This window comes from Bombus impatiens, unplaced genomic scaffold (assembly GCF_000188095.3).
Source record: "Bombus impatiens unplaced genomic scaffold, BIMP_2.2 scf_0089, whole genome shotgun sequence".
NCBI lineage: Eukaryota > Metazoa > Arthropoda > Insecta > Hymenoptera > Apidae > Bombus > Bombus impatiens.
The window spans coordinates 1846231-1863435 of NT_176508.1; the positions used below are offsets into that span (position 1 = coordinate 1846231).

Sequence of the window (17205 nt, forward strand, 5' to 3'; positions counted from 1 at the left end):
GAGACGAACGGCCGCGACAGTCCGCTCGGCCGACAGACGCGTCCGCGACACCGTGCAGGAAGGTACCGTTCTCTCTGCGTTCACGGGGCTCGTCTCGACGCAGCGAGTGCCTCTTAAACCATTGCTCGAGTCGCTCCTCGACGCGAGTAACGCGTGTCGGCCTACGATCGTATCGAGGCGAGAAGTCGACGAAGAAGTTTTCTCAGTGTTCTATCGTCCTCCTGGGGATTTACACAGAAACCGATATATCGGTTCGGATCTCGCGATCGAACAAGTGAGAGAGCGTCGCTCCGTTTCACTGGTTATGCGACCCGTGCGGATCCGAAGTGCGTGAGAAAGTATACGGGGGTGTGTTCCGGGTGTAAAAGGGCACCGCTCCGTTTCGCTAGATTTCTGGTGCTGGTCCATCCGTGAGATTTCACGGTGCGATCTCTGACGACTAGAGTTTCTTGTTCCTTGTTCCTGGTAGCTGCCAGGATTGTCACAGAGGAGACACTGGTGCTTTTATCGTTCAGTGAGAGTTTGCGCTTACAGTGAGAAATCTTCGATAGTTATTTAGCCGAAGGTTTTCATTCATCTGAAGCAACGTCGATCCGAGAGAAAAGGGTCGCTGGTGAGATGCTTGGCAGGTTCACGGTTGTACGGTGATTCGCGTGATCCCGTCGCTGAGCGTCGGATACCCTCACTGTCCGCGAACGACAGTCTTCCATCTATCGAACGGTGGATTTATCGTAAAATCATCTCTCCGATGCGCCGCATGTTCGACGAAGCTATTAGACAGAATCCTCTATCGACAGTTCGTCGTCGTTTCTATCGGATTCCGGCAAAGTTAGACCAATGAGAGGGCCAGTAAGGTGCGCTCCAGGTGAGAGAAACACGGGGTGGACCCATGGAACGCGAACCACGGTGGGCACCGTTGGAAACAGAACACCGGAGAAATTTCGCCGATTCTAACGACCAATCGCGCATCACCGACGATTTCATCAAAGAATTTCGCCACTCGTCGAGTCAACAACGTTCGACGACTTTCTCGATCTGTTAGACGCTCCGGTAGAACACACCGAACCAGAGGAGCGTGCAAAAAACGTGGGAAGATTTGTCGGTCGTTGAAAGTTGAACGAAAGCTGAGAGTCGCGAGAGGAATGTATCGAGGATAAAGAGGGACGAACGAGGATACGCGAGTCCCAGAATTTCGATCTTCGACTTGAGAAAAAAAGGAAAGGAAAGAGATAGGACAGGAAGAAGAAGAAGAAGAAGAAGAAGAAAAGAAAACGAGAACCGATTCTAACGAAAATAGTGAAGTGTGGATGTGGTGTCCGTGCAACAGTGGTGGAAGGTGGTTGTGGACGACAACAAGAAAAGTGCAGGTGTCGTTGTTTGTTATTCTTGTTTTTGTCGTGGTTGTTTGTTGATTGTTGTATTCTTGGTGAGCAGTGGTGACGCGGTGCGCGCTGCTCGTTCGTCCACGTTGTTAACGATGGTTTCCACGTCCTTTGTAACTTTGGTGTTCTTCGTCTGCCTGCAAACGATTCTACTCTCCACTGTGAGCAACTGCGCAAAGACGATCAGCATGTACTGGAACACCACCAATTCCATGTAAGCCAAATCCAAATTTTCTGCTCCGCGCGAGGAAAATCCTCCGCCACGTGACTCTTCCCAGACCTTGAGACGCTGAAAGATTCATTTTGTTCGCGTCTGCTGTGCTCGTCGGGTCTCGCGCAAATACGCGTACACGCGTTGGCACGCGTGCCAAACGCGTCTCGTAGCGATGCTCGTCGGAGAATCGATTTTTCGCGGCGTCGTGCCTTTTGAGTAACGATCCTGCGCTTCCGGCGCGGCGGAGCTTTTATCGCGACGAAGCCGCGGTATCGTGTCTGCCAAAATTACAGGGGCGCATCGCGACGCCGGCCACGCTTTAATGCGCTCGCGAAATGGACCGAGCCATGGGGATCGTTCCGACGTCGACTCGGTCCAAATCGCCGACGATAAAAGCGAAGAAACGGCGATTTCCAGCAGCTAGAACCACGGGAAATTGCTTTCGGCGTAGCCGCGTGACCGATCAATTTTCTTCGTTCTACAGGAGTGCTTGAACTTTGACTAACTGGCTGTAAAATTCGTTAGCGAGTGTCAACTTCCTTGCGTCGTTTTTATTCGGTACCGATGTTCTTTGCGACTTTAAACCGTTAAACCCGTACGGTTCCTTTTAATGGTTCTGTGCGTCGGTCTTGCCTATATAACAACTGCTCGAACACCGTGACAGGTGAAAAACGTCGAGATATATTAAACCGCATTTAGACCATAATTTGCGGCGCGACTGTGATTGTATATTATAGGTTAACGCATGCGCTTACCTCTAAACGCGCTATCCGTGGGAATTTTTATTCGGCTTTATCAACGAATATTTTACCAAGTATCGCGTTTTGTTTTTCCCAACTCAACCGAACTTCTCGCGTGGACAAATTCGATATTCGCAGTCGTCATCGAACGTGCGCGAGAAACGATCGGCTATAAAGCGCGAGAACTAGAACATATCCATGCAGAAAGGGTGGAGAATGAAGGAAGCTACGGTAATTCAAGGTGTATAATACTCGTCAGAATTTACGCGTCACGCGTTTTGTATCGCGCATAAGCATACGTTTTGTTTCACGCGAAACGTGTAAATCTGGCCGGGTAACGAGGCTCGTTATTTTATCTGGAAAAAAAATCTATAAGTGCGTTCTCTGTTGCTCGCTTCCTGCTCGGACGACGAGCGAAATCAAAGTGGCGCTCGTCAAACCGAAGCGGCAGGCTCGATTCACCACACTGCCAATTAAATCCACATTACGTAGTTAATCTAATCTGTCACGGTATTTTTCTACTTGTCCCGGATAACTCGTTTCGTGTGTGAAACAACGGTAAAAAAATCATATTCTCGTCGTGTACAAGAACGTACCGAAAATTTGCGTGTAACTTGGTTAGATTTCGCGTGAAAATCATCCTGGGCTACCGTAACAGTACCCTGTCGACGAATTGTGCTAGTAAGAGGCTCGTAACGTTCCCGTTCTTTTTTTCTTCTCTTTTTTTTTCTTCTTCTTCTTTTTTTTCTTGTTACTCGAGGAAGCGGTGTCCTTATAAGCAGCTTGTTAGCCGAGCAATTTCTTTTGCTGGTTTTGCCCGGCAATTTGCGTAGTTCGCACTACTTTTTAGTATCCTCGCCGGTGCGGCGGTGAATGCGTAAATTCGCGCACGATACGCGTTGGACAAGAAACACGCTCGTGATTCGCGTCAACGTTATAATCGACGCGATATCGTTTCTTTTTTCGCTCGCTTCGCCTCCTTTTCGACGAGCGTGAAAAACTTGCCAGCCTCGTAATTTTCTCGATCGTCTGTAGTTTCTTGCCGATCGTTTTCTCGATCTCGCCATCGTTGTCGCCGCACATCCCGCCAACTAATTCGGTCCGAGAAAGAACGCTCGTAAAACGAAATTTTTGCTCGCCATCGAACTTTCAAGGACGCGGCCCGAAGATCGGTCGAACTTGGACGAAAAATTATCAGAAATTCGATTGCACGATCGCGAAGGATATTTTGTAGAAGTTCCGCCGTAAAGAATATCTCGAAATCACCACGGTAGAACGAAATTTTCGAAGGAACGCCCCGAAAGGTATCGCGTGGATATCCGGCGGTAAGTTAACGTAACTTTTTATCGTGCACGGTGTGCTCGAGAACTTGAATGCGCGTATTCAAGTTGCCCGGCGCATCAGTGTGTGCGTGCACAGCGCGCATCGTACAACGAAATCCGGGCACCCTATTCTCCTCTCTCGTATAAGGCCCCGACGTCCGGCTGACTTTGACGATCGGTTTGAAGTCGCGCATGCATTACTTACAGCCAGGACGACGTGGACTCTGGAACGTGTGCGTGCCCGTACGTGTGAGAATCCATTTCGCGAAGGAGAAGGACGTTGTCAGACTGTCTTTTTCAAGGGACGTACGAAGGGCAGTAAAAAACACGTCCCGCACGGAAAAAAATCGAAAAGGAAGTAACACGCACATAGCGAGCAAAAAGGAAACGGAGAAGATAGGGCAGAAAGAGAGAAAAACGAGGGAAAATATACTGCTGGAGAGAAGAGTGTGTTCTCGTCGAAGAAGCGAGACCGCGCGCATAAAGAGGGTGTAAATCTCGGCCGCTTATTGGAAAATCGAAATTCGCTTGAAGAAATTCAGCGTAAAACAAGGGTAGAGGAGGGAAGAAGGGGTGCGGAGAGAAAAAAGCTGTCACGCGAAGCACGGAGATCAGTGGCTCGTTGATTATCATAAATCCGTTTCCACGATGTTACGCTGGCAAGCGTATTCTCTACTGGCGGGCCAGAGCGCGCCAGCATTGACGTTTACTGCCTCGTTGTGTTTTCGACGAGAATTCGACTCTTTGTAACTATGGTGGAACGTATTAAAAACGATTGGCATCTCTTTACTTGCCTGTGTCGAACACGTTAAAACGATTTGATATTCGCTGAAAATATGGTGAAAGATAATTCTGCTGGTTAATAAGACGACGAAACGTTCAAACTATTCTTTTAATCGGAGCGGCAATGGATCTAAATCGTCATGGGATCAATTACTCGTTCGAGTTTCGCGGAGATAATTGATTTAAAGAAGAATTTTAAACGATCACGATGTCGTTGGCGAAATAACGACGACAGAGGCACGATCGCGGCAGCAGATGCTGCAGCGCCGCTGGAGACTTCAATGCCGGACAAGAAGATCTGCCGCGGCAGATTATTGAACTCTCTACTCTTCGGAGCGCGCGCGCGCACGGCTAGACGATTCTATCGAGTCGAGGAAGGCATGGAACGGCCCGTGCAATAAGCGTTTCTGCCTGTCGTTGCGCTTACGGTTTCGTATTCGACTTGTTTCGCACATACGCGTAACACGGCCTGTCGTATTTTTGATCGGCCACGTCGTTAATTCCGCAACAAGACCAACGTGCTGACAAAGTATCAAACTGTACTTTATATTTCACGATAACGGTGCCGGTATTATCGACACCTGAGAGACGATTATACTCATTCGTATTAGAATATATTTATGACACTCGTTTGTACTATGTACGATATGTACTACGTTCCTGACACTTTATCGCATTCGAACAACGATATTCGTCACAGCGTGTCAAAAATGTTTCGCACTTTACCTAGCTTCGCGTAAACATATCGAGCTAGTGTCAAATAACCTGATCGTGTAAATTAATTTTTTTATTATATTATATTATATAGTGTACAGTGGAGAGGAAGCGATATATCTGGATCTGATAAGAGAACGTTTCTGTACAGTCACCTGTTCCATCGATTCGTCAGTTACTTTTAATTTACTCGCAATCTCGCAACTCGAGTCGAAAAATCACGGTCAATGAAAACCGCTTGTCGCTTTGCAAGCGATAGTATGAAAAATTGAGAAACCAGCAGTTTCGAAGCAGTTGACGACTGTCAGAATTATGCCGTTAACGCGTAACGCTAGCGACAAGCGTGACGGATTTCGTCGATACAATCGCGAATCGAACGTATCGTCCGCGAAACCGATACGCGATGGCATGTTCGTTACGTACGAAATATCTATGCGTAATAAATATGTACGCGAAGAAATTGCTAATTGTACGAAAATGGCGGTTTTAGCAAGTCGAGCGTTAACGATGCGCCACGGCCTAAAATTAGAGTGCAGCGTGGCGCGTTACCCCGAAAAATCTTAATTTCGGCGCGGTGTAGATTTCATAAACCGTTACACTTTAACACAGCCTCGGTACCGTTATTAAATTGCCGGTGTACACGCAGCAAGAAGCTCGTTTTTGAAAACCACCGAAGATTCCTATTATCCGGCTCTCGGTAGCTTCGTTTCGTGGCGCTTTATAGCTTCGAGTATTAAGGCAACATCGATTTGCAGCAGCCACAAATCAGTGGTTTCCCCGAGGAAACTAGTACCCTTCGTACCGAAGATCGAGAATTCGCTGCCCGATTCGTGGAAATAACCGACGGCCGGCACGCCGTTGCCGTGTCGAATCACGCGGAAACAAAGAAACACCTTCGTCACGACGGGACGATAGGAAACAACCCGGAGATCACGTACGAATCGACCGATCCTAATTATTCCGCTAACTCCGACGAAAATAGCAACAAGAATTTCTGTTAAAATTCTGTTGTCAAAAAAATGTAACTTTAGGGGAGACACGTTGCGGCCTTCGTGCGGGAAAAACGAAATCTTCGTTTAATCACGCGTGGGAAAATAAACGACGAAACTACGCTGAAGGCAAATTGCACAGAAGTCAAATGGTACGCTGCAAATAGCTCGCTCTGCGAAGTATCATTACGAACAGTGTGAAATCTCTACATTCGCGAGTACCGCCAACCTGAAGTCATCGGTTCCCTTCTCGTTAAAGCGACGCCCTTTCTACAGTAAAATTGAAATCCGCTTCGCGGAGCGGGTGAATAACGACCTATAAAATCGCTTGTATCCCAGTCTAATCGTTTCATCTAATAACCTTACATTTTATTCCTGATTTAACGACGGTCGAGTGATCGGTAGTTTAGCTATTGAAAATAGAAGACGACGAATTTATTTTAAACAGATAAAATGGTATTTCGTGCAATTACGGAAGGAAGCCTCGGAGCTTCTTCGTCTTTACATAAATACGCGAAACCACGACGAACAGAAGCGCGTCATTTTTCTATGATTAAAGTAATTGTAGAAGAAGAAAACTCGATTTGAAGGAAATGTTTCTGTCGAATCAGCTGATTACGAGCATCGTTAAATCGCGTGTGTCTGGAGAATGTGGCGCATGGCTTAACGAGCGGCAAATTAATTATTCATCGTTAAAAGCTAACGGGCCGTAGTGGCATCGCGTCAACGCGGGTCTACGCGAGAAAAACGAGACGCAAGACACACCGGTGACGTTTACGAGTACGCGGACAGCGCGTAAATATCTCCATGAACTTGCAGGACGCCTTCTTCCTGTTACCACGTGTTTAACGTTCTACGACTCGCACAGATCAAAGAGAGAGAGAGAGAGAGAGTTTCTCTTAATTCTTCCACGACTAATACACTCTTATACACCTTTATGTGGTATTCGCGGAGAACGATTTATGATCGCGAAAAAGTGCGAAAACGTGGCGCGAAACGCCGATCGGAAAACTCTCCCGACTGATTTACGAATTATAAGTTACATCCATCCACTTGCGCGTGATTTACTTTCGACGACGAGACTATTACCGCTTTGTAACGCGACTGTCTCACTAAGAGGAAGTCATCGTGATTAATTAGGCAATAAAAGACGCACAGCAAAAGGAAAGCGGAATCGCGCGTACGATTTGTCGTTAACCGAACTCGATATCCACTAATTTAACGCGAGTTACACCGATAATCCCGTGGCCGCGTCTCTCGATGTCGAGGAACCGTAAGCGAAAGGAATATTCCGTTCTCTTCGTCGTTAGCGTTTACTGGCGAAGCGACTCGGAGAGTTCCAACCATGGAAAAAGTTCCTCTTTCTCCACCACCCCTTGTGTCCCTGTGAGTAGCTCAAAGAAAGAGAGAAAGGGAGAGAGAGAGAAAAGGAGAAGGAGAGAAGCTGCTCCAAGAGGCACGTTTATCTCCAGCAGACTCTGGCGGCTGGCAATAAATCCTGGCGTTATCAGTATTAAATATCTTTCGTAAAAATCCGCAAAGAGGCCGAGAAACAAAAGATCATTATTAGCGTAAGCACGCGTGTACATCATTACTCGGTGTGTCCCATGCAACCGGTGCTCTCTCCTCCCGCTTGCTGCTCCGGCAACAATACACGGATGCCTTACGCTCGAGAGTCACCAGCGTAAGGGAGAAAAAGCGTACGTCGGGGCGTTACGAGCTACGAAGACCGCGTTACGGTTAATTAAACGCGAACCGAGCCTTCGACCAATAGCTACGGATCGCCTGGAAACTGGAAACCAGACGCGTCGAGAAAACACGTCCAGAAAGAAAGATGGAGAGAAAGCGACGGCGGCGCCCATCGCATCCGTGAAAAGGGACCCCGGTAAAATCGTCAGAAAAGTGTCCTTCTCGAACGGCAGCTGTTTCCTGTTACAAAATCCCTCTACGGCTGTCCGCGTCTCTGGTCCATACTCGGGGAAAAAGAAGAGGGGCACCCTCGCCAACAGCGAAAAACCCCTGTAACATCGTGGTTAGGACTTACATGCGATTACATGTTGTTGGCGGGGCGTGTACGACACACCGTAATCCATAAAACGCGTGCGTACCACAGGAATTTATGTCCCAATTCCTCGTGCGCCTCGTTATATTGCTACAAATGGACGCGATGGATGGGTTGTCGGTTAGAGGGATAGAAAGGAAGAGGGAAAATAGCGTCAGAGTTTACGGTAGGATAAATATCACGATATCCTAAATCTTTGCTAGGTAAAGAACAGCGTAATACGCGAGTTAGTGCTCGATCGAAGCTTCGTACGTTCTCAAAATTTCTTCGTAACGTTGCAATTTCAACGAACAGACCGCGTACGCCCACCCCAAAATCCTGCCAGCGGTTAAAATCAATTTTCCCGCCTGTGGAAATTAATATTTGCCCAACAAGAACCGAGGGTAGGGGAGCGATCGATGGGGACCAGCGGTCGTATATCAGACTTACGAAGTAATCGCGTATTGTGCGTCGACAGATAGCCATCATCTAGCACGGAGCGTGAACGATATTTCGCGTTACCCACGCATTCCATTTTTCCCGGATGATCCCCCGAGTGTGGTCGCGTCCGCGTTTGTCAGTCGATAGGGCGTAGCGAATCGCGACGTTCCCATAGGTTTCGTCACCTGAAGGGCGAACGGATACGCGCAATGAGAAATTTCCACGGCTCAGCAGGTGGCGAACATTTGCACGAGACTACGTTACACGTTTGTCCGCCAGAAAAAAAAGTGTATCGTTTGATTGTAGACGGTGCACCGTAATGATCATTATTATACCAATTAATTCGCGCCTACGTGTATACACTATACGCTGTTGGACGCGTTATCCCTGGTCAGCACGCGATTTCATCTGCGAAGGAACGTCATTAATAGCTGCTCGGATATCGCTATACACTTAAAATAATTGCGGGCCCGAGCAGCGTGTATGCACACACGAGTATTTCACGGAGGCACGTGGCGTTTGTGTGGGTTGCGTGAAGACGAAGCCGCATATTTGTTCGGCCGTAGGTGTGCGCCGAACGGACGAATAATTTTATTCCCACGGGAACTCGCGGGATAAGTCGTCCCGCGTTGGCCCAATTAGCTCGTAATCGACGCGTTCGTTTTTTGTCTCTGGCCAGAAGAGAGCCTCGTACTCCCTTCGTTTGCTGAGAATTTTAACGCATTTTAATGGGGCCCCGGGCGCGGCTATAGCGGCTCAATTATCGATCGTAATTGACGGAGTGTTAGGAACGAGAATGAAAAGCTGTCCGGTTTCTGAAACATCACGTTTCGCGGCCCGGTGCAACGTTCCAGGATGAATTTTAAAATACCTAACGGGCTTCTCTTCGGTTATGAATTCAGTGGAAACGACGGCCGTACTGGATCGAGTTAATAAAGCCGCTTGCCGTATCCTTCGGCTTTATTTTTATCTTTACTTAATTACTTTTCCAAGTGACAGAGCTTTCGGGACCTTCGTCGTAACGTGTACGTTCTTTTTTACGTAGAAATCAAATTCATCGGTGCCGAATGAAAGAAACGTTTCGTTCGAGCGTGAAAGACCAATAGGAGAACGGACCAAAACTCGGAGAATTTAGGACAGAGTCATAAATCGCCCTCCTCGCCAAAAAGAAAAACTGCGATGTCGGCTATGTTAAATCGATACCAATCGCGTTAACCGTACCCTTTGTTCCCAGTTTCCTACGTCCTAAATTCCGTTCCACCTTTTGTCGAACGATTTTGCCGCGTCGCTTGGACATCCTCGAGACCGCGAAAGGATTCGTAAAATACCAATTTCCGTTTCACCGCACCGGCAAGAGAGTCGTCGAGCTGTCGATGATTTCCGTGCTTCGAATAATGGAGAGACTCGCTCGGTGTTACGGAAGAACATGCGTATTTGCGTGTTGCGTGGGAGAAAGGAAGAGAGAGAGAGAGAGAGAGAGAGAGAGGGAGAGGAGACGGGAAGCATATGCACATGATGAGTGCGTATAAGTGCACGTTTCGTCTGCAAAACCGTGCAGGAGATTGCACCTCGAGGTCCTGCGGTGCGCGTTCCATGAAGAGACGTTGAACACGCTGAGAAAAAGGAGGATGAAGGAGAAGAACGAACGAGAGAGCAACTGCCTCACGGTCCCTTCTACCGACGTATCCTCGCTCGCTCGTCCTCATTTGTCTCCTCGGTTTTCGAGCCACCGGCCAAAACTCTTCGTGCCTTTCTTTCGGCCTGTTTCGTCTGACCGTGCTCTCTCTCCCTCTCTCCCCCTGCCACCAGCCGCTCCTCGTCTGTTTCTCTTTCCTCCTCCTCCTCCTCCTTTTCATTTTATCGTCCTTTTTTTTTTCTTTCTTTCTTTACGCCATCTCGCTTCCAATCCATCGCTCGCTGCTGGGACCCTGAAAGGACTCGCGGCTCCGTCAGACAGAAAGGAGAGGGAGCGCGGGCACAGCAGCGAGGCTTTTTCGAATCGAATCCCTCATTGTCGACTCGGTAATTCGAGGAGGATCGAAATAACCCATTATCCCGTAATGAGCGGTGCATTCACGTCCACACAGGGATGTACGCAGCGCTGGTCACGTGTGCATACGTGTTTCTTCGCGTACACGCGGCCACGCCACGCAACGATGTTACATTTACACAGTCACCGCTCGTGAGTCGTTCGCCTCGGCCGACGTGCAAACGCTGTTACAGGCTTCTTCGTCCGTAAGGAGCTGCGCGTGTCTCGAAGACGTATCCTCTAACCACAAGTTCTTCGTCAAATGTCGATAATACGCGCGGTTGTTTGTTCTTTCGTAGCCTTTCGATGGAATCGAAGCAAGATCTTGGTTGGAAACGTTAAATGATGCTTCGTGCTAGATGACGCGACTATCGCAAATACCATTCTACGACGGATTCTTGGTACGTGGACTGTTTTAACGTTACACGAGGTCATGAGTAATACTTGTTTATTCCGTGTTAAACGTAGATATGGCTATCTATTTTTATCAAGCTAGCAGACAGCTACTTTTATAGACTTCGCGGAAGGGGAATGCATGCGGCACAGATACGAATAGAGTACATGAACGCCGATCGATAGTTACAAGCTACATATTCTAATCTTTCTTAGATTTCTAGCTTCTAATCGGTTCTTTCCGTGTGTCGAATGGGATCTCTGCACGACGCGTGCTAGCTTTTCGAAATTATCGAAGACTTTTTCGTCACAGGGAACCAGATATTCGATCGCACATAGTCCACCCGAAATATTATTCTACCAGTTTACCCTGTTTCTCCCCCAAAACACGAGTGGCACCAACAGTTGTTTTATTAGCTCAACGTGAGTCACGCAATTCCTAGAACTAATCAAACGTAATCAATCGTTAAGAATTTGTCGATCTTCTATCGTTAAACCACGATTCCAGTAATTCCAACTGGAAGGGTCGTCCCTACGTTCTTGCTTCAAAATTCGCTTAAACCTGTTCAAAAAATCTTTTTACTCTGTAAGATCGTACAAAGCTGGATCAAGGAGCGGAAAGGATATTAATTTTATCGATTATCGATTAAAATCTTACAACTCGCCGATACCAATAAATCTCCCGTAACCGTAAAAAATTTGCTAATACGAGAAATTATACGTATCAGGTTGTCGGAAAAGCTTCTTTCGTCTCATATCGGTGATAATAAACGGACGACGATTTCTGTTTTACGTTATTTTATCGAATTAGATATGGTCCATTTCGTTCTATTTCTGTTATTATGTTCGTGCGTAATTCAATAAACTAATATAAAACAGAAAACATTCCGCGTCTATTATTTCCTTATAAAACGAAAGAAACATTTCGGACAATCTAATATTTACAAATCTCTCTTACAAATGCATTTACAAAAAAAAACTCCTTAGTTTTGTAAATTATGGTGCAAGTGGGTGCAAGGATAATTTGCAAAGTGGATGGAACAGTTCGGAAGGTCTTCGAACCTCGTAGAAGCCTTGGCGAAGCGTTTCTTAACGATACAACCGGCGCCATCTCTGGGGCAGGCAAGAAACCACTGGACCGCTCATTTACGACTCTTTCAAGGACCTGGTCGCACTAAATCCTTGCCGCCTGGCACCGTGTGCCCGCTCCCTTGCTGCCGTCGCTGCTGGCGTTCACTGCTGTTCCGCCTCCAAGTCCTCGACATACCTTCGACGAACGGGGTACGACTTTCGCGTTACCGGACGGTAAGCGGCGACGCGTAATGAAGTAATCATCCCCGTTATCGGCCCTCATTAATCGATCCACCTCGAGGAACGGGCACGGTTGCCTTTCCGAGCGACGCCGCTGTCGTTCGTTACACCCGAAACGATCGTTCGATCCCATCTCGTCGCGAGTTTCGCGATGTTTTCCGCAATGATGCCGTTGCATGAGAATGGAAAACAGGATTCTCGGGATTTTCATTAGGTATAGCGGTTATCGAAGAGCAAACATGTCGATACTGTTACTCGTTAACGAAGGTTCATCGACGATCCTCGACGATCTACGTCTCTTTGTTCCAACTTCCGCGAGCTTCTCAGGATGCCATGCGTTTATCTACCGTCTCTTTCGGCGTTCTTCTCGAAATAACAAGCCGAGGAATATAGGACTTTTCGCATCGATCGTACTACGCTCTGAGTGAGATTTTTCATTTGGTGCCAAGTCCGGCGATAAGGGTAACGATCAGTTTCGAAATTGACACCGAGAAACGCTTCGTCCATGGATACGAAGGGATCAACGATGCGATATTTAGAAAGAGATTTAGCTTGAATTTGAAAAATAAGTGAGTATATTAATACCTTATCCGGAGATATCGTACGTTTTTGTTAAGAAACATATAGCAAAATTCGCATAGAACGTTAGACTTATCCCGTGAAAAGTTCGGCCTATCGAATCCTCGATTAATTCAAAAAGCAAGATATCCAGGAATCCCGAAACGAAACCGAACACGTCCGAAGATAGCATCGCGAAACTTTCGTGCGTTTCCATAGAATCCACTCGATTCGAAATACCTCGAATTCCGTCGTTGCCGCGGCTCCACGAATCGTCCCTTACTTATCGGCATCGACGTATCTGTTCCCTCTATTTACTCGTTCGAAAGTGTACATCGTTTTCCTCGATTCAAAAAAAACCATAGAATTTTCCTTCCTCATACCTAGCCGTACTTTATACGCCTCTAATCTCTCCAACGAGCATCGTGTTTCCCGGAGTTTCTTTGCCCCGTCCATTGTTCTAGCCGGCTCTCGTCGTCCATTCTAATCATCGTGTTAGATTCCATATTCCCTTATCTATTCCCCGACAAGACAAAGAAATCTAACAGAGTTATCTGATGACGTACAGAAAACCGGTACTCTCGCGGTCGTGTTCCTCCGATCCGCGCTAATGGCCACGGTCTCCACAATCGTGGATTCACGTGGACACACCCTAAACAGCCGGAATTTTGCCTGCTAATGGAACGACGTGTTGACACGGGTTCGGTCTATTTGTACGAATACGATTTGCTAGAGGCGCCGTGCGCCACGAGGTTATTTGCGAACGGACTAATCACGAGTTCCCAAGATCCTATACCCACACGGTAAGACAATGGAAATACCTGGCGAGAGTGCTTTTTCGTCTTAGAAGGCTCGCGCGCCTCCTTGTTCGTTTATCTCGACAAACGATCTACCTAAAAATGTTTGTTCCGCCGGCCGCCTGAAAATTTTGGTTGCGCGCGAGTTACAGCCAGGCGCCATGTGCTCCGAGTTGGAACGATCTGATCGCGGATCTAAGGAATCTACTAGTGTAACACGATAGGAGGTTTTAAAAACAAAGACGTAAAAACCTAGGATACGGCAACGTAACACCTGGACCTGGCTACCTGCTGCTGGATTTTTCGGCTCACCGTTTTTGTCCGGACTCCTCCTTTACACGCGTTTACCTATTCGCACACTTGCACGATGAAGAGCGGATATTTTCTCGAGAATCCGTGTAGATAGGTCTTTGAATATCGAAGAACGTATCCCGTATCAATTTATACGACGTTATCGGATCGTCATTGACAAATAAATAATTTGGCTGGATCGCGCCACCTTCGAAACGGCCAGGTTCCGTCGATGCGTTTCTCGCTAATAACGTCGACCTAACGAACGACTCTTTTGTGAAAGAGGACCGAGTTGTGTACAAAGGTTATACCGAACGACCAGAACCACTCGGTTTTAAGAAAGGTTTAACGTAATTCAATGGGATATAACAAATTCCACGATTCGAAGTCAGAAAATCGAGGGATCGCCTCGGAACGGCCTACCTGGGTCCCTGGCCTCCTCGTGTCCGACCGTTTCCCTGGCCCGGAGATCCTCCTTCATACATATCTACACATATATTTTTTTTAATTTCGGAGTTTCACCCGACAGAAGAGGATTAATGGGTGCTCCGAAGCAACGAAACCGTGACGCAGAAGGAGAGAGAACGGGAGAGATCGGAGCGAAGTCGGGTATCCTGAAACACCCCATTCCGTCCACCCCAGGTTGCCAGGTTCCTCGAAGCAGGAATGCCATAATCTAGATAACCGAGCATAATAGAATACCTGGACCTGAACTGGTTGCTTTCTACCTCGTTGCACCTTCACCTTTTTTTCTCCCTTCTCAGTGCCAGCTCGTATCTCCCTACACTCCTCTTCGCTGCTCCTCCCTCTCTCAACTTCTTCGCTCTCGCGCTCGTCTCTTCTTCCTCTTCTTCTTCTTCATCTTCATCTTCTGCTTCTTCTTCCGCTTCGTGTTCCCTTCGTCCAGCATCTGGCTGATCAGGGTCCAGCTTTTCCAACGTGATCGTCAATGATGATGACGTAAGGATACGTCTTTCATCTTCCCGGTGTTCCTCAATGACACGAGGATGAGGGAAGACATTCCTCGTGCTCGACAAGAGACAAGGAATGCCGAAACACAGAAGGAGAATGGAACAACCCTCTTGTTGTACGTTCTGTAGCTAGAACACGTGTTTTCCGCCGGACTACCGACCACCGTAACAAGGAAAAGCGCTGTCGGCACCGACAGACCCACCAAACTACGATCGTATCGAATTTTTGTCCGCTACGTCAGCAGCCTGAACCTGACCTCTGTTTCACACATGCGCATACATATACATATACATATATATATATATATATATACACGTATCCTAGAGGAGAAATTTCGTGAATGTCCTGATGAGAACTCGCCGGGCAGCCAGTCTTCGTTATTTCTTCGCCTGTTAACGGTTCGACGATAATTCAACGTCCATGCCGCCGTGGGATTGGACCCCGCGGTGGCACGCAGCTTTCGTCGAAACTTCTCCTTTTCTTCGCCCGTACGCTCCACGAAAATTATAGTTTGGTCTCTCCGTTGTTCGCTGTTCACGTGTCTTTCATCTTTCAGGATAATTCACAGAAATTAGTCACACGATAGAGAATCGATTCCGAGCGTACGATAAAGTATATACGAGGGAAACGTGATTTGGCGTTCGATTATCCGCGAGCAGTCTCTCTCTCTCTCTCTCTCTCTTTCTCTCTCTACCTCTCTCGCTCTCTGTCTCCCTGTTCGCATCCCGAGAACATCTTGGGAATAAAGTGGAGGTCCGGCGAAAAAAATCGATTCGACACCGCTCACCGCGTACCATTAACGAACCGTTCACGAACGAGCTGGCATTCACAGAATTTTAATTCGTATCCGAGCACGCCGGAACGAACGATACAGCAGCATTCCCGGATTGTGTCTACAAGGAGAAGGCGTCGTGCCGCGATCGTTTGCCTTTACGTTTATGTCGCCGTTACGAAATCTCAGTTCCAATTGTCCTTCCAGTCGGTCGATACGGATCGTTGCCCCGCGAGCCTTTATCTAGATGGATCTCGACTTGCCGCGCCGTACCTCGAAACCACGAACCTAGCAAACAGGTCAAAGCTCTCCTTCTCCTTTTCCTCCGTTCTCCCGTTTCTCTTATCTCTTCTTATTCCTCTTTTACATTCGTTGCTTCATTACGTTCGAAGATTACCTCGAGGGAAACAGAGAGAAAACATAAGGAAAATAATAATTGTTGTACCATTTCGTGATTAGAAGGAACGACATACCAAAAAACTAAACTATGCTTTTCGATACTTTCGAGATCAATGTTTTCATCGAAAATCTCACAACCAACGAAACAACGGTTTCGATGATATGCGATTTCCTTATAAAACGAAAGAAACTTTCTGGACGACCTAATACGATCAAACTGTACTTTTCTCTGTTGTCATGGTTTCGTTTCACGACGTCGGGAGATTATCGAAGAAAAAGCAAAAGTATTGTAATTAAACGCAGCCGCGCAAAAGAGATTTCTCGCGACGCGCGACCATTAATAAACGCAACACCGGTTGCCTACGGACAGGGGATCGAGTTACTCGGAGTTGCTGCGGAGTATAGTAACGTTCAACTAGAAATCAGTGCCGACCGATAAGCGCGCGTTCTCGCTGTTTCCCTTCCGGTTATGCTGATAAAGCGAAACGTCGAATGGAGGTCGCGAATGACATTGATATAGGAAGTAGGCTGGAACGATCGGGGCGAGGATCGCCTCGCACCTGGGTCCATTCGCATCTTTCGCGGGAAACCTGTTCGTTTCGACGCTGGTTTAACCATGTCGCGCATACGTTGTATGGGTAGAACGAACTTCTTGACGACGAAGGACGAGTTTCGAGTTATATCGAAGCGTGTTTAGAGACTGGCAGAGAATGTAGCCGTGCGATGGTCTCTGTGATTGTCCAGCGCTCCAGATGTTCGTTTCTAAGAACGTATCTTCGTGACAGAGTGATGTCATGGATTTGTAGAATAAGACTGACCGCGTTTGTTCGTATCGAAATTGGAGAAACTCGATACCAGAGATTGCAACAACGATTTCGCTTTTGAAGATGACATTCTTAGAGGACTGCGTGTACTTTGACATAGATGTAAACAGGTATTTATGTAAGGCTGACGGTATCTTGAGATCGTACAACGAAGTAATTTGATGTAAATCTAATAACGATTTCTCTATCCTCCGATACAATGGAAACAATAAGAAATAAAATAACATTTCGTA

The 17205-nt window shown here is 47.2% G+C and overlaps 1 protein-coding gene across 1 annotated transcript in view; it reads left to right on the top strand.

The window, feature by feature from the left end:
* Positions 1–15: 15 nt before the first annotated feature.
* The window catches only part of LOC100744521 (ephrin-B2), a 57710-nt gene continuing 40520 nt past the window's right edge, over positions 16–17205 (top strand). The window contains 2 exon segments of the mRNA XM_012394409.3: positions 16–1368; positions 1371–1596. Coding sequence (XP_012249832.2) covers positions 1308–1368; positions 1371–1596 — 287 coding nt within the window. The 5' untranslated portion in view covers positions 16–1307.